Raw genomic sequence first — 19,557 nt, forward strand, 5'->3', positions numbered from 1 at the left:
CTCACATCTGGAACAACCTTCATCATATCCGTGCATCCGATTCTATTTCTGCTTTTCGCTCATCACTAAAAACATCTTTTTAAACCCCGTCTATAAGCACTCTCAGCTTCCTTATTCTCCAACACCCATGACAGCTCACTTTGGATTATGCAGAGTGGGGGGGGGGGGGGGGGGGGGGGAGTGTGGTCATGAATGTTGTATGTAACTAATATTTTTCTTTCGTGTAAAGCGCCGTGAGCTCTTAGTAAGGGGGGGGGGGGGGGGGGTTCCATTGTAATGGCTGATAAGCCACGGAGGTGTTGGCGACGGGTGGAGGTTCGTACCTCAGGGCTGTCACTCCCTGTGCTGCCTGGCCCTGACGATGGCCGAGCACATGACGACGCCCGCCTTCAGTTGACAACCGGACGTGAGTAGCGGACAGAATCTGTTTTATCACAAAAAGCTACCGTCTGCCGCGGGGAGAATTTCAACTGAACACAGCCTTGAACGACTTGACCTTGAGGCGTCAGCCGTAAACTCCACTCCATGATCATGCAACTCTTCCTGTCTTCCGATTTATGTGACATTCGTTGTTACTTCCCTTGACACCCCTTCTCACTGAAGTACTAGTCGCGCAGGGGTAACGGTGTATTTGTATTTCTTTTTATCGCAACAGATTTCGCTGTGTGAAATTCGAGCTGCTCTTCCCAGGGTGAGCGCGTCGCTAAACTACAGCGCCACCCATTGTCTTGTTTTTTTTTTTGTTTTTTTTTCTGCGTGCAGGTTTTTTTGGTTTTCTTTTTCCTATCGAAGTGGATTTTTCTTCAGAATTTTGCCAGGAACAACCCTTTTGTTGCCGTGGGTTCTTTTACGTGCGCTAAGTACATGCTGTATACAGGACCTCGAATTACCATGAAGCTTTAACATCCAAAGTTAAAAACTGATAAAACTAATTTATAGTGTCAGTGCGTTTGTTTCTGGGTTTTTTTTTTTTTTTTTTTTTTTTTTTTTTTGTTGTTGAAAAGATGGATTTACTTGAAAATACTAGGTCCCCCTGTTTGTGAATCCTTCCCCGACCCTCCCGCCCGGACCTGCTGCAATGGTGAGCAGAATAAAAAAAACAACAACAAAAAAACCCCTCAAAAACTTCCAGTGACTCGTTACAGAACAATGGGGTTTATGAGAAAAACTGTACTACTTCAGTTTCGCATTTCTGCGTTGTGTCGCCGTTTGCGGGTGCCCATTTTTTTGGCGTTTTCCACAGTTTATACCTCTCTCGCCGTTCAAGCTGCTTTAGGTGAATCAAAAAACCCACTTTAATTGCCATAGTAAACCATTCTGTTGGTAATAGTGTGTGCTACTGGGGCAAAATAGGTTTCTTTGGTAGGTTTGCTAAACTGTTCACTGAATGGCTACTGGGGCAAAATAGGTTTCTTTGGTAGGTTTGCTAAACTGTTCACTGAATGGCTACTGGGGCAAAATATCGGTTTCTTTGGTAGGTTTGCTAAACTGTTCACTGCTCATTCATTTATGGAACAGTATCTTAAGATTTTTTGCTCGTTTGCATTTGTCCATGACTATGACGTGACAACGGAATTCAACATCATTCTTTGATGTATTTTTAATGGTGAGATACTGTGCTATTTTTGATTGGAAGTTTCGGAAAGTAAACGCACACTTTGCAGAACATGATTCCGCAAAAATACTGAGAACGATTATCACTCGGTAACTGTTAGACAATCTGGGAATGATATTTCATGAAACACAGTGGATTGCAGAGTCCGGGTCTGTGAACAAAGGAACATTAGTTCTTGGAAAGGGACACCTCCAGTGATAACAGGAACAATCGAAGGGAAGGAACTACATTGACAGCTATTCCTGGGCTGAATTGGATAGCAGGCTTACTATTCTTCTAGTTAGGAAACTTACTGCGAGTGAGATTTCGCACACGATATGGTCGAAACAGCTGTGTACTGCGTACATATATACCAGTGCTCCGAACCTGAGAGATTGTCAATAGAATAGAGAGGCGGGCACACTGACGCACCAATGATCACGAGAAGCTGAAAACTATGAATCGGAGTCTAAACAGCTTTTGGGCAGTGCATCCTATTGTTATAATTGATACTTACCGAGCGCGTGTCTTGGCCAGAGACCAAACTCTAAGCACTATGGAAACAGTCAGGCTGCCTACCTGGGAAGAGACAACTGAGAGCTGCCTCTGGGCGCCCATTGTTGTTTCCTGTGCCATTCAGTCAAGCTTTAGTCACGTGCTTGCATACAATACACTTTGATATTGGAGTGGATTTTCTTCAGAGTTTTGCCAGGGACAACCCTTTTGATGTGGGTTCTTTCACGTGAGCTAAGTGCACGCTGCACACGCTACGTCTCATACGAAAGACAAGCGTCCAGACCTCCACTCCAGCTCCAGTACAGGGGATTCGAACCCTTGCCCTCACATTCTCTCGCTTCCTACGCGTAGTCGTTACCACAAGGCCACAACTTCACATTTGCATTTAGCTATTTGGCATCTGACATTTGACATTGTTACTGACCTTTTACACGTCTGTCACGCACTGTGGCATAAACTGAATAGTAAGTGTGTACGTGTGTGCTTGTAAATTGTATTTTCGAGTGTATGCGTGTTGAGTTTTTATCACTTTTATGGTTTTTATTATTTTTTTGTCATTTGGAATAAAATTTCAAATACAATATTTTCAATTTGTTTGTTGTCTTTGCTAAAAAAAAAAAAAAAAAAGAAAAGAAAAAGATTTTCAAAAAAGGGGGAGGAATGACCAACTCATATTATTCTAAGTCCAGGGAGGAATGGCCAACTCAGAATAATAGTCCAGGGAGGAATGGCCAACTCATATTATTCTAAGTCCAGGGAGGAATGGCCAACTCATATTATTCTAAGTCCAGGGAGGAATGGCCAACTCAGAATAATAGTCCAGGGAGGAATGGCCAACTCATATTATTCTAAGTCCAGGGAGGAATGGCCAACTCAGAATAATAGTCCAGGGAGGAATGACCAACTCATATTATTCTAAGTCCAGGGAGGAATGGCCAACTCAGAATAATAGTCCAGGGAGGAATGGCCAACTCATATTATTCTAAGTCCAGGGAGGAATGGCCAACTCATATTATTCTAAGTCCAGGGAGGAATGGCCAACTCAGAATAATAGTCCAGGGAGGAATGGCCAACTCAGAATAATAGTCCAGGGAGGAATGGCCAACTCATATTATTCTAAGTCCAGGGAGGAATGACCAACTCATTTTTTTCACCCTCCGCATCATTTAATTAAACGCAACAGACGACCGAGGCAACGCAAGCAGAACCGTGTGTCCAACCTCCTCAAGTTACAAATGTGGATGACACTTTTGGTGCAAAGTCCTGTGCGGTTGACTGCGCTAAAAGCGACAGCAGCTGAGGCGCCAGGGTACCTTTTCACGTCAGCGTGAGCAAAACCTTGACGCCGAACTTCACAAGTTCATTTTCAGACCATTCTCGATATTATTGCTTTTCTTTTTAGCGAAGCGCCACAGCCCATTTTTTTTCTGTAAAAATACCAGTGCCCGACTTTGTTGTATTGTGACGTGTTTAGATTTGTCACATGCCTTTGAAACCAATTACGATCAGGCCAGTCCACTATAGTGCTTTTATTTCCGGTCACATAGGAAAGCAGTGAACGCTCGGCAAAAAACGAATGGAAGATATCGCCTATACCTTTCCCGCCGTGCTATTCTTCAACAAAGTTAATGTTTTCACTGATTACTTTGTATGATACGGGATGGCTGGCACCTCTGGGTCACGCTGCAGATCCAGCTGTCTTTCAGAAAGCGATTGAAAATCTCGAAACGAAAACTGAACTGTCATTTTGTTACACTAATCACTGAAGATATGTTTTTTTTGTTTTTTTTAGGTTATTTTACATGTGCAAAGTGAACCAAAGTAATGGGCATTGACATGGGATTATACAGGCCTATTAACTGTTTGACAACTTGGAATACAGGCCCAGTCACTGCATGAAAACTGAGATCAACATGGGGTAATACTGACCTAGTCAATACATGAAAACTGACATCAACATGGGGTAATACTGACCTAGTCAATACATGAAAACTGACATCAACATGGGGTAATACTGACCCAGTCAATACATGAAAACTGACATCAACATGGGGGTAATACTGACCTAGTCAATACATGAAAACTGACATCAACATGGGGTAATACTGACCTAGTCAATACATGAAAACTGACATCAACATGGGGTAATACTGACCCAGTCAATACATGAAAACTGACAACATGGGGTAATACTGACCTAATCAATACATGAAAACTGACATCAACATGGAGGAATACTGACCTAGTCAATACATGAAAACTGACATCAACATGGGGTAATACTGACCTAGTCAATAAATTAAAACTGACATCAACATGGAGGAATACTGACCTAATCAATACATGAAAACTGACATCAACATGGAGGAATACTGACCTAATCAATAGATGAAAACTGACATCAACACGGAGGAATACTGACCTAATCAATACATGAAAACTGACATCAACATGGAGGAATATTGACCTAGTCAATCATGAAAACTGACATGCACGTGTTCAGGGGGAACCATGGCAGCGTTACGTGCCTGGGCGAAGGAGAAGTCTGTAGGTCAGCAGTCCCAGGGCACCTCCAACCACCCCCATCCCTACTGCCGTGCCCGCCATCACACCTGTCACAGTCACACCACCTGTCAGTAAACACACCTGTCACAGTCACACCACCTGTCAGTCAACATTCCTGTCACAGTCACACCACCTGTCAGTCAGCACACCTGTCACAGTCACACCACCTGTCAGTAAACACACCTGTCACAGTCACACCACCTGTCAGTCAACATTCCTGTCACAGACACCCTCACACCTGTCACAGTCACCACACCTGTCACAGTCACCACCACACCTGTCACAGTCACCACCACACCTGTTAGTCATCTCACCTGTCACAGTCACCACACCTGTCACAGTCATCGCACCTGTCACAGTCACCACCACACCTGTCACAGTCATCACCATACCTGTCACAGTCATCACACCTGTCACAGTCATCACACCTGTCACAGTCATCACCATACCTGTCACAGTCACCACACCTGTCACAGTCATCACACCTGTCACAGTCATCACACCTGTCACAGTCACCACCATACCTGTCACAGTCACCACACCTGTCACAGTCACCACACCTGTCAAAGTCATCTCACCTGTCACAGTCACCACCACACCTGTCAGTCATCTCACCTGTCAAAGTCACCACCACACCTGTCACAGTCACCACACCTGTCACAGTCATCTCACCTGTCACAGTCACCACCACACCTGTCAAAGTCATCTCACTTGTCACAGTCATCACACCTGTCAGTCACCACCACACCTGTCAGTCACCACACCTGTGACCGTCACCTGTCAGTCACCACACCTGTCACAGTCACCACCACACCTGTCACAGTCACCACCACACCTGTCACAGTCACCACCACACCTGTCACAGTCACCACCACACCTGTCACAGTCACCACACCTGTCACAGTCACCACCACACCTGTCACAGTCACCACCACACCAGTCACAGTCACCACACCTGTCACAGTCACCACCACACCAGTCACAGTCACCACCACACCTGTCACAGTCACCACCACACCTGTCACAGTCACCACCACACCTGTCACAGTCACCACACCTGTCACAGTCACCACACCAGTCACAGTCACCAATCTTATGGTCACCACCACACCTGTCACAGTCATCACCATACCTGTCACAGTCATCACCATACCTGTCACAGTCACCACACCTGTCACAGTCACCACCACACCTGTCACAGTCACCACACCTGTCACAGTCACCACCACACCAGTCACAGTCACCAATCTTATGGTCACCACCACACCTGTCACAGTCGCCACCACACCTGTCACAGTCACCACACCTGTCACAGTCACCACCACACCAGTCACAGTCACCACACCTGTCACAGTCACCACCACACCTGTCACAGTCACCACACCTGTCACAGTCACCACCACACCTGTCACAGTCACCACCACACCTGTCACAGTCGCCACCACACCTGTCACAGTCACCACACCTGTCACAGTCACCACCACACCTGTCACAGTCACCACACCTGTCACAGTCACCACCACACCTGTCACAGTCACCACCACACCAGTCACAGTCACCAATCTTATGGTCACCACCACACCTGTCACAGTCACCACCACACCAGTCACAGTCACCACACCTGTCACAGTCACCACCACACCTGTCACAGTCGCCACCACACCTGTCACAGTCACCAATCTTATGGTCACCACCACACCTTTCACAATAACCACATCCAAGTCAAACAGGTAAGCACCACACTGCACGACTTGGGTGGTTGCTTTGCTTAGTTGGAGAAAGGCGTTTCAAAAGGCGAAAGGAGGGTAAAACTGATTAAGGTAAACTGCTCATACACACACAGACACATGAACGATGCACGAAAACAAATACACACACACACACACACGAACACACACACACACAAACACACACACACACACACACACACACACACACACACACACACACACACACACACACGAACACACACACACACACACTACCTGCAGAATAATGGTCATCGCTGCTGACGAATTGCTGACATAGATTCTGCCGCTGTAAAGCGGGTGGGCCAGTCGTGTGGTCCACAGCCGAGACACTGGGCCAGTGGAGTCTTGGTGGCACTGGCGTCCTTCCTGGGGGCTCTGGCGTCCTTCCTGGGGGCACTGGCGTCCTTCCTGTCCTTCCTGGGGGCACTGGCGTCCTTCCTGGGGGCACTGGCGTCCTTCCTGTCCTTCCTGGGGGCACTGGCGTTTTCCTCCCTGTCACGTGCACCACCTGGTTGTAGCGTCTAATTCTCAGGCTGCCTGGTTCCGGAGTTATGTACAGCGGCTGTAACACACGGAACAGTAAACAGGTGGCGGCAAGCCAAGCCAAGCCAAACGACCATGTTATCAAGAAAACAAGCTGTAATTCTAAGTAGCTTGCCCCCGAGAAAACAGGTTTAATATTGAGACAGGGTTAGATTGTAAGGTAAGTGGGTACACACACAAATCAGTCAGAACCTGCCAATGGTTATTGTCACGGATTGGGGGAGGGGGGGGGGGGTGTAGACCTTATCCGTTGCCTGTGAATTTCAGTGTGGGTTGTGGTTTGGTTGTTTTTTTCCCTCGGTCTGCCTGTGTCCACAGCTGGGTGTATCGTAGACTCCTGGGGGGGGGGGGGGGGGGGAACGTTTTCGATTTCCTGACCTGCAGTTCATGTGTTTTTATCTCTCCAGTCTGACTCAGTGACTGGCGCTGAGTTATGAATACAGACACTTTCATGCCCTGCTATATCGAGACAGTTTTCCAGTCCTCTTTTTTTTATTTATTTAATTTTTTTCATACTTTGATTCACATAAGTAATGTCCATGCATATTGGAGGAGTTCGAGGTATTCTTATGTGAGTCCTAGGAGAACGACGCTTCCTGCTGACAGTTTCCGTCCTAGTGACATCAGTTTCGTGTCCACTGGAACGGGTGCGTGGTCACTCAGTCTGGCTCTTATGTGGTCAGCAGCAAGCATGGATTCTTTCAGTTGGTGGTGGCTCTGGCCTGTAACACCTTCACCATCCGTCCCTTCTGGTCTGCTTCTGGTCAGCCTGCTCTTTGTTTCTTCCGCTAGGTTCGCGTTAGGTGCTTGATGTGCGCAACAAGAAAAACGTGTAAAATCACAATAACGCACCACAGACACATCGCACTTACGCTCCACCGCACTCGTAGCCGTCTGCTGCCTTTCCTGTAACTTTTATATGTGCTTTCATTCCAGTCTAAAACCTCGTCAGTTGACTCACATTTCGTTCCGATTAGCAGACCAATTCTTAGTTTTAACTCTCGGACTATTATCAAATTCATTACGGACCAAGTATTGTTCTAATGTCAAGTGCATATGCTTTAGTAACCTGACAATTAAGCATATAATTTTTGACTGTACCTTGATGACGCGAAAGTGTGTCTTCACAAGTGACTGAGAACGTTGATGTTTTTGACTTTTTGCATTCAATATCAGTTGTTTCGCTTGTCAGTTTAACGCCTTCATTTTTACGAAGTCCTTTAAGTAATTTCCTATAATTGTATTAGATTTTTTTTCAGATTTCACCCTCATTTCACCCTCATTTGCCCAGTTTCCCCCCAACCATCCACTCATTCACATCTCCCACCCCTTCTAACCGATAATCCTCAAATATATACATAAATACTTTTAACAAAATGTCTTCAATCACCGATATGTGTGACGGGACATTGAACAAAATTCCTCCTCCTCCTTTCTTGCATTCTGGCAACAGTACGCGCTTTGGCTAAAAAACAACAAAAACCAAACTACCTGATCTATGATGGCAATGCTATCCATCGAATAATTGTACGGATAACTTCATGCCGATACTATGGTCTGCGTATCTCCCTGACAATGCGAACTACAAACAGTAAACCGCTTTACCATTTTTCTTCTTTCTTTTTTGTGGTACCAATAACGATAGTGATAATGATACTGCAATGACAACAAAGACCAGTGACGATGACGCCAGCACCAACAACGACTACAACGTTGACATGACCACGACAGCAATGAAGCCGGCGACCACAATGTTGCAGTGTCTCACTGTACAACTGAGTTTAACCACCTATCGGCAGGAAGTCCTTAGGGTCAAGTTGTTCTGGACAGATGTCCGGGAAGTCGTTTTTCGGGGGTCAGATGCTGAATGCTGTGGTCCGTAGTGTCTTACCTGATGCAGGCCCAGCTGCGCTGGGCAGGCCATGTAGTTCGCATGCCAGACCACCGGCTCCCCAAGAAACTGCTGTACGGCGAACTCCAACATGGTTAGCGCTCCCATGGAGGCCAAAAGAAGCGCTTCAAAGACACTCTGAAAGCTTCTCTGAAGGCCTTCAGCATCAGCCACGACACATGGGAGCTGAATGCAATGGACAGACCAAAGTGGCGTTCAGCTGTCCACAAAGGCGCCAAATGCTGTGAGGCCAACAGAATCGCTGCAGCAGAGCAACGCAGACAGGCCAGGAATGGCAGTGCCAGCAAGTCCCCGACAGCCACCACCATCCCCTGTCCACACTGCGTCAGAACCTTCCGGGCGCGGATTGGCCTGACCAGTCATCTGCGCACCCACAGAGCCCAACCCACGCACCCCCAGGATGACTAGATGGTCCTCGTCGATCCCGACGGACGAACCACACAGTGTCTTACCCACGGATGATCCCCAAACAGCTCGATAACCAGGCGGCTGCCTCGCACAGCTGTCACCAAGTCCTGGGTGGCCATGTCCAGGGACCTTTCTGTGGTGGGGTCCAACGTGTGGCCGTGCTTGGGTGGCACCGACAGTAGCTCCAACCACACCTCCTGTGTGAACTGCTGCAGTCGTAACTGGAAACCGAAGCATCGATATATATCATTCGTATATATACCCAGCTTCATAATGATATAATGATATATTTATATGGAACTCCGTGCGCTTAACAAGGAAAGGTTCAAAAGCACTCCTAAATTACATAACACACACACACACACACACACACACACACACACGAATGACATTTTAATTATGCATATTCATGAGTCAATAGATATTCAAACTGACTCTCACCGTACCAACACATTTATGGTTCTGGATACTGAAAGCACGCATCCACGGGAAGATGGTGGCGGTCTGTGCAATGTATGTGTGTACATTTATGGATAGATGCGTGGACGGACACTGAAGTGCTCATTCATGAACTGCTAGACACTGAGTGCACACTGTAAGTGCTCATTCATGAACTGCTAGACACTGAGTGCTCACTGTAAGTGCTCATTCATGAACTGCTAGAGACTGAGTGCTCACTGTAAGTGCTAATTCATGAACTGCTAGACACTGAGTGCACACTGTAAGTGCTCATTCATGAACTGCTAGACACTGAGTGCTCACTGTAAGTGGTCATTGATCAATTGCTAGACACTGAGTGCTCACTGTAAGTGGTCATTGATCAATTGCTAGACACTGAGTGCTCACTGTAAGTGGTCATTGATCAATTGCTAGACACTGAGTGCACACTGTAAGTGGTCATTGATCAATTGCTAGACACTGAGTGCACACTGTAAGTGCTCATTGATCAATTGCTAGACACTGAGTGCTCACTGTAAGTGGTCATTGATCAATTGCTAGACACTGAGTGCTCACTGTAAGTGGTCATTGATCAATTGCTAGACACTGAGTGCACACTGTAAGTGCTCATTCATGAATTGCTAGACATACAATGGACGGATGAACACCATAAATTCACATTCACAAACAGATGGATACTACAGTGTACATTCATAGACAGATGGATACTACAAAGTACATTCATGGACAGATGGATACTACAGCGTACATTCACAGATGGATACGACAGAGTACATTCACAAACAGATGGATACTACAGTGTACATTCACAAACAGATGGATACTACAGAGTACATTAACGGACAGATGGATACTACAGTGTACATTCACGGACAGATGGATACTACAGCGTACATTCATGGACAGATGGATACTACAGTGTACATTCACAAACAGATGGATACTACAGCGTACATTCATAGACAGATGGATACTACAGAGTACATTCATGGACAGATGGATACGACAGAGTACATTCACAAACAGATGGATACTACAGCGTACATTCACAGATGGATGCGACAGAGTACATTCACAAACAGATGGATACTACAGAGTACATTAACGGACAGATGGATACTACATTCACGGACAGATGGATACTACAGTGTACATTCACGGACAGATGGATACTATAGCGTACATTCACGGACAGATGGATACTACAGCGTACATTCACGGACAGATGGATGCTACAGCGTACATTCACGGACAGATGGATGCTACAGCGTACATTCAAGGACAGAGGGATACTACAGCGTACATTCATGGACAGATGGATACTACAGCGTACATTCACGGACAGATGGATACTACAGTGTACATTCAAGGACAGATGGAGGGGACGATAGGGAGAGACCGACAAAGCAACACAAAGTATAAAGGATCGACCCACCGACCTAAAAACAGACCCTGTTTCTACATCAGCGGAAACGAGCTCGCGTAACAGACAGACAGACAGACCTACACAGACAGACAGACCTACACAGACAGACAGACCTACACAGACACAAGCACACGGCATCCAGGTAACTAGGTGACGTCATGTGTTACCTGCACGTTGGCCACACGGAGCGGGGAGACACTGGCCACCCGGGCCACACTCTGACGGACTGCACGGCCAAAGTCCTGCTGGTGGTTCTGCAGCAACGTCCTGTACACGTCTGTCACACACACACACACGCACGTTATCTCACACACACACACACCACACACACAGTATAAAAAGATACTCAAAATTCCAATACAGGAAATATTCCAAGTCAGTTGATGCTAACAGATGATGAATAATTATATACAAACAATATTAGGAAAAATTATTTAAGAATTCTGTTTCAATTTATGACGCTAATTGATTAACCAGTTGTCTATCTATTTAATAATTTATTCACCATAGTACTTGCGTCTCATAAACCTTAAGGTTTCATGACATTAAAATTCATTCTATTCTATTCTTGTTCTATTCACACACACTTTTCAGGTTTGCATTGTGATGTACAACGACAGACACAACTCAAATGACGGAGTGGCTTCTTCCTGGCTACTTTAAAGCACTCTTTCAAAACAGACGACCTTCACCCCCTGACTTTCTTCACTCCACTCGGGTGTTAAACGGGTACCTGACCGGTTAGGGAAAGTTACAAAACGGCGCAAGAGGATCGGACTGGGCCCCGCCTGACCCTAGACACTGTGGATGTGAATCCACTGCCCCCGATGGACAGTGAATGGTCACGGGACTGTTCACCAAAGCTTTCAACCTTCAAACAACGATATCGTGCACACAGGTGGGACTCACTGGGGATGTTGAAGACCACGAGGTTGCGGGGAAGGCCGATGAAACAGCTGTCCAGGTTGACTCCCTCCAGGATGTCGGCACCGTTGGCCACGTAGTCATACACGTTCGTCACGATCTGCCGACGGGATCCGAACTGGGAGCAAAAACAAACATGAGGCATCGACCAAGCGGGCAAGCGAGTGCATTAGCAAGCAAGCAAACAAACAAGCACACACACATACACACATTCATTCAGGTACACACACACACGCAACTACATATGTACTCGAGCAAGCACGCTTCACCTGCATGCACCTACGCGCCCTTGTACATACACACGCACTCTTAAATACACACGCAAGTGAGCATGCATACGCACGGACAAGCGCAAACACACATACTGTACAGACCCATTCACTCACTGTCCGTCACCCCATCCCATACACACAACCGCCCCCCTTCCCCTGGCCCCTGAGCCCCCCAATCTTTTTTCTTCATCTCCTCCTCCCCCTCCTCTCTTGTTCTTCCTTCCCAGGGGAAAAGGGTGTGTGTGTGTGTGTGTGTGTCGGGGGGGTGGGGGTGGGGGGGTGGTGTCAACTCACGTCCTCCAGTGTATGTATCAGCTGCATGGGGGCATCGCTGATGCCGCCATCTTCTTTCAAGTTGCGCCACCCTGGCTGGAAAAAGACATAGCTTGAACATGCTGTCTGTCCGTCAGTCTGTGTGTCTGTATGTTAACACGTGGGTGCACTCGTGCACAGAGAGAGGGATAGGGTTAGAAACAGGAAAACAAAAGGGAGAAGGGAGAGAGAGAGAGAGAGAGAGAGAGAGAGAGAGAGAGAGAGAGAGAGAGAGAGAGAGAGAGGGAGAGAGAGAGAGAGAGAGAAACGGAAAGGTTTATTCACATATAGGCCTTAGCCCCAAGTGAAGGGGTTAATATGAACATTATACAACTCAACTCAATAAGACAACATAAGCAAACAAGCATAAATGCAGATAACAAAACAATTGTATTCATTTCACGAAATTGCTATTTCTCTAAGTTTGAAAACCTTATACAAAAACAAGGAAAAATCACGAACGTCCTTACTGTTGCTTGACGACATTAACAGACTTAATTTAAATAAAGAGGGATGTTTGTAATATTCTGCTGTTATAAACATTTCACGAATATTTCAAAGCACTGGGCAACAAAGAACAAAATGTAAATCGTTTTCTTGGGATTCGTTACATAGAGGGCAGACTAAATCATTCGTACTAGAAGTTTTGTATCTTGAGCGATGCATTGTCACTTCTGATATTCCCATCTAAATTTCGTTGTTATAAATTTAAAGTGCCTGTCCACATCTTGCAGTAGATAAGGTTTTAATCATGTACACTACAGAAAGTTCTGTACATATCAAATCTCTCACTGGCTCGTTAACTGTAATCATTTTGTTTTGTTTCTATTTGTAAAGAACACATCGTCAAGGCAATGGAGAACAGTGCATGGCACTGAAGCACAGATTCCTATCACGGAGATGGTCGATTTTTCTTGTTGGCTGGGTACTTTTTGTCCTTGTTGTAATGGAGGTTTTGTTTGTAGCATTTCTATTCTGCTGCTGGTTTTAGTTGTAAAAAAGACGCCTAATGGTAACGCGTCCGCATCGGGAGCGTGAGAGTCTGGGCACGATGGTTCGAATCCCACACTTGGCGGTATTTTCTCCCCCTCCACTAGACCTTGAGTGGTGGTCTGGACGCTAGTTATTCGGACGAGACAATAACCCGAGATCCCGTCTACAACATGCACTTAGCGCACGAAAAAAAGCCCACGGCCACGAAAGGGTTGTCTCTGGCAAAATTCTGTTCAGAAATCGACTTGGACAAGAAAGAAAGGAAAGGATGGCACTGTCACTGTAGCGACGTGCTCTTCCCTGGGACAGCAGGCCCAATTTCACACAGAAATCTGCTGTGAGAAAAGATTAATACAACATAACACAATACAATACAATACAATACAACAAAACACAATACATCAGTTAAGAAGTAATTGAGAAGTATTTCTAATTTTATCTGAACTTTTAACTCCAAACTTAACGTAGCAAATGCCGAAGTAACAAAAGTTCAGCTTTGCTCAGCACTGCTCATCTCTAGATTGTTTTGTTTTTGGTTGAAGAGAAATGCATGATGAAGTTACTCTCTCACTCTCTCACACATACACACATACACACACACACGAGTTGCAAAGACACACCTCACTGAAGGCCCACTCATACGTGGTGTTGATGGGCAGTCCCACAATGTCGGTGCCTGGTTTCTGAGCCATCCAGATCCTGCACGGCACGCCCCGTGTCCTCCTCTACGCACACACACACACACACACACACACACGCGCACGCACACACACGCACGCACACACACACACGCACGCACACACACACACGCACGCACACACACACACGCACACACACACACACACACACACACACACGCGCGCGCGCGCACGCACGCCCACGCACACGCACACACATGCATACACACATACAAGGCGCGCGCGCACACACACACACGCACACACACACGCACACGCACACATGTATACACACATACAAGCGCGCGCACACACACACACACGCGCGCGTACGCACGCGCACTTAAACACAGAGAAATGAAATCGTCGAACACCCAGTCAAAACAGAAACAACTGAGCAGACAAAACATTTAGGCAGACTCCAAAATGACCCGAGTTTTCCAGAATATTCATGCGAAGAAATCTTTGTTTTTTTGTTTTTTTTTAACTCAATTTATATTCTAATTTATGTATGATAAAACTTTTAGGCCACTTATTCATCACCTGAAATAAAACCGCGGTTTTAGTTTATGAATTGCGTTTATCTTTGTTTATAACAACATTTTTATGGTGTTGAGATTTTGTCTGTCTAAACTGAATCATCACTTCTACACGCACACGACTGAAGACACAAACCTGACCCTAGTAAGTGTGAACAGAGAACTGAAGATGCACATTTGACAGTGGACATACACAAAGACACACCTGACCCATAACCCTGGTATGTGCGGACAGACAACTGAAATCACAACTGACCATGTTCAGTGTGGACAGACACCTGAAGACACACCTGACCACAGTAAGTGTGGACAGACACCTGAAGACACACACCTGAAGACACACCTGACCACAGTAAGTGTAGACAGACACCTGAAGACACACACCTGACCACAGTAAGTATGGACAAACACCTGAAGACACACCTGACCACAGTAAGTGTAGACAGACACCTGAAGACACACACCTGACCACAGTAAGTGTGGCCAGACACCTGAAGACACACCTGATCACAGTAAGTATGGACAAACACCTGAAGACACACCTGACCACAGTAAGTGTGGACAGTCACCTGAAGACACACCTGACCACAGTAAGTGTGGACAGACACCTGAAGACACACACCTGACCACAGTAAATGTAGACAGACACCTGAAGACACACACCTGACCACAGTAAGTATGGACAGACACCTGAAGACACACACCTGACCACAGTAAGTGTAGACGACACCTGAAGACACACACCTGACCACAGTAAGTGTAGACAGACACCTGAAGACATACACCTGACCACAGTAAGTGTAGACGACACCTGAAGACACACACCTGACCACAGTAAATGTAGACAGACACCTGAAGACACCTGACCACAGTAAGTGTGGACAGACACCTGAAGACACACATCTGACCACAGTAAGTGTAGACAGACACCTGAAGACACACACTTGACCACAGTAAGTGTAGACAGACACCTGAAGACACACACCTGACCACAGTAAGTGTGGACAGACACCTGAAGACACACCTGACCACAGTAAGTGTAGACAAACACCTGAAGACACACACCTGACCACAGTAAGTGTGGACAGACACCTGAAGACACACCTGACCACAGTGTGGACAGACACCTGAAGACACACACCTGACCACAGTAAGTGTGGACAGACACCTAAAGACACACACCTGACCACAGTAAGTGTGGACAGACACCTGAAGACACACACCTGACCACAGTAAGTGTGGACAGTCACCTGAAGACACACACCTGACCACAGTAAATGTAGACAGACACCTGAAGACACACACCTGACCACAGTAAATGTAGACAGACACCTGAAGACACACACCTGACCACAGTAAGTGTGGACAGACACCTGAAGACACACCTGACCACAGTAAATGTAGACAGTCACCTGAAGACACACACCTGACCACAGTAAGTGTAGACAGACACCTGAAGACACACACCTGACCACAGTAAATGTAGACAGACACCTGAAGACACACACCTGACTACAGTAAGTGTAGACAGACACCTGAAGACACACACCTGACAACAGTAAGTGTAGACAGACACCTGAAGACACACACCTGACCACAGTAAGTGTAGACAGTCACCTGAAGACACACACCTGACCACAGTAAGTGTAGACAGACACCTGAAGACACACACCTGACCACAGTCAGTGTGGACAGACACCTGAAGACACACACCTGACCACAGTAAATGTAGACAGACACCTGAAGACACACACCTGACCACAGTAAATGTAGACAGACACCTGAAGACACACACCTGACCACAGTAAGTGTAGACAAACACCTGAAGACACACACCTGACCACGGTAAGTGTGGACAGACACCTGAAGACACACACCTGACCACAGTAAGTGTGGACAGACACCTGAAGACACACACCTGACCACAGTAAGTGTAGACAAACACCTGAAGACACACACCTGCCAACGGTAAGTGTGGACAGACACCTGAAGACACACACCTGACCACAGTAAGTGTGGACAGACACCTGAAGACACACACCTGACCACAGTAAGTGTGGACAGACACCTGAAGACACACACCTGACCACAGTAAGTGTTGACAGACACCTGAAGACACACACCTGACCACAGTAAGTGTGGACAGACACCTGAAGACACACACCTGACCACAGTAAGTGTTGACAGACACCTGAAGACACACACCTGACCACAGTAAGTGTGGACAGACACCTGAAGACACACACCTGACCACAGTAAGTGTGGACAGACACGTGAAGACACACCTGACCACAGTAAATGTTGACAGACAACTGAAGACACACACCTGACCACAGTAAATGTAGACAGACACTTGAAGACACACACCTGACCACAGAAAATGTTGACAGACACCTGAAGACACCTGACCACAGTAAGTGTCGACAGACACCTGAAGACACACACCTGACCACATTAAATGTAGACAGTCACCTGAAGACACACACCTGACCACAGTAAGTGTAGACAGACACCTGAAGACACACACCTGACCACAGTCAGTGTGGACAGACACCTGAAGACACACACCTGACCACAGTCAGTGTGGACAGACACCTGAAGACACACCTGACCATAGTAAGTGTGGACAGACACCTGAAGAAACAGCTGACCACAGTAAGTGTGGACAGACACCTGAAGACACACACCTGACCACAGTAAATGTAGACAGACACCTGAAGACACACCTGACCACAGTAAGTGTGGACAGACACCTGAAGCCACACACCTGACCACAGTAAGTGTAGACAGACACCTGAAGACACACACCTGACCACAGTAAGTGTGGACAGACACCTGAAGACACACACCTGACCACAGTGTAGACAGTCACCTGAAGACACACACCTGACCACAGTAAATGTAGACAGACATCTGAAGACACAACTGACCACAGTAAGTGTGCACAGTCACCTGAAGACACCTGACCACAGTAAGTGTGGACAGACACCTGAAGACACACACCTGACTATAGTAAGTGTAGACGACACCTGAAGACACATAACTGACCACAGTAAGTGTAGACAGACACCTGAAGACACACACTTGACCACAGTAAGTGTAGACAGACACCTGAAGACACACTTCTGACCACAGTAATTGTAGACAGACACCTGAAGACACACCTGACCACAGTAATTGTAGACAGACACCTGAAGACACACACCTGACCAGAGTAAGTGTGGACAGACACCTGAAGACACACCTGACCACAGTAAATGTAGACAGACATCTGAAGACACAACTGACCACAGTAAGTGTAGACAGTCACCTGAAGACACACACCTGACCACAGTAAGTGTGGACTGACACATGAAGACACACACCTGACCACAGTAAGTGTAGACAGACACCTGAAGACACACCCCTGACTATAGTAAGTGTGGACAGACACCTGAAGACACACCTGACCACAGTAAGTGTGGACAGACACCTGAAGACACACACCTGACTATAGTAAGTGTAGACAGACACCTGAAGACACACCTGACCACAGTAAGTGTGGACAGACACCTGACTATAGTAAGTGTAGACAGACACCTGAAGACAGACACCTGAAGACACACACCTGAAGACACACACCTGACCCTGGTAAGTGTAAGCACCAATCAAATCCAGCATGCCTGCGGCGCTTCTCAACTTCAAGGTCACGGGGTCAGCGATGCGAGCAAGGTCAGGGTCGGACGCCAGCGGGGACACCGTGCAGTTGCCTCGCTTGGTATCCAACACGTACTCCGTGCCTGCAAGTTCGCTACAAATGCACACATAAACACGCACGCGGGCATGCATGAAAACACGAAGACGATAATAAAATGCAGGCACACCGTGCTTTTCAGTAGAATATATATATCTTTAATTATATGAAAATATAAAAAAAACAAAAACAAAAAAAAAACCCCAAAACCCCCAAAACAACAAGATATGCAGCATCACAGTCTCGCATCACATGGGCTCAAGTCACAGCCAAATAAATACATCATATTCACCATTGTTAAAGTATACACGAAGGAACGAGACATCACAAAAAAATTACAATTACAAATACAATGAAATCAACATAAAGAGCACATCCAGCAATCAGATCAAGGCAAGTATATTCTGCGGATTGAGAAGTTTTAGTCAGAAAAACACAGTTTGAAAAGATATGTTTTGAGTGCTCTCTTGAATGCGGATGTCGCGGTGTGACGGAGGTGTGAGAGTCGTGAATTCCACTGTTTGGGTGCAACAAAAAAAAGGAAGGTCCACCGTAAGTTGTGCGAATCTTTGGAATATACGATGTGCGCATGTTACGTGAAGAATGGAGTTGTCTGCATGTTGAATGGACAAAGACAGGAAAGACAGACAGGACAAGAATCAGTGAAGAAAGTGTGACAGAGGACTGAATTGTGACAGAGGACAGAGTTTGTATTGTATTCGTTCTTATTAATGGGGAGCCAGTGGAGGGAAGTGAGTAGGGGAGTGATGTGTTGAGCGTGAGTCTTGCTGCTGAGTTCTGAACTTGAAGTTTGTCAACACAGTGTAAGAGACAGCAAGCAAGAAGAACATTTCCATATTCTAATCTAGACAGAACGAAAGAACAAAGCAATGTCTTTGTGGTTAGATATTGGCGAATGGAGCCGATTTGTCA

At 46.3% G+C, this 19,557-nt stretch overlaps 1 protein-coding gene across 1 annotated transcript in view; it reads right to left on the reverse strand.

Annotated features, from left to right (window-relative positions):
• Positions 1-271: 271 nt before the first annotated feature.
• The window catches only part of LOC143284453 (uncharacterized), a 32,774-nt gene continuing 13,488 nt past the window's right edge, over positions 272-19,557 (reverse strand). Inside the window, exons 9-16 of the mRNA XM_076591092.1 lie at positions 18,513-18,670; positions 14,296-14,400; positions 12,665-12,739; positions 12,084-12,216; positions 11,342-11,451; positions 9,334-9,510; positions 6,661-6,988; positions 272-4,722 (exon numbers count right to left, since the gene is read on the reverse strand). Coding sequence (XP_076447207.1) covers positions 4,631-4,722; positions 6,661-6,988; positions 9,334-9,510; positions 11,342-11,451; positions 12,084-12,216; positions 12,665-12,739; positions 14,296-14,400; positions 18,513-18,670 — 1,178 coding nt within the window. The 3' untranslated portion in view covers positions 272-4,630. The remainder of the gene's footprint in view (positions 4,723-6,660; positions 6,989-9,333; positions 9,511-11,341; positions 11,452-12,083; positions 12,217-12,664; positions 12,740-14,295; positions 14,401-18,512; positions 18,671-19,557) is intronic.

This window comes from Babylonia areolata, chromosome 8 (assembly GCF_041734735.1).
Source record: "Babylonia areolata isolate BAREFJ2019XMU chromosome 8, ASM4173473v1, whole genome shotgun sequence".
Taxonomy (NCBI): Eukaryota; Metazoa; Mollusca; class Gastropoda; order Neogastropoda; family Buccinidae; genus Babylonia; species Babylonia areolata.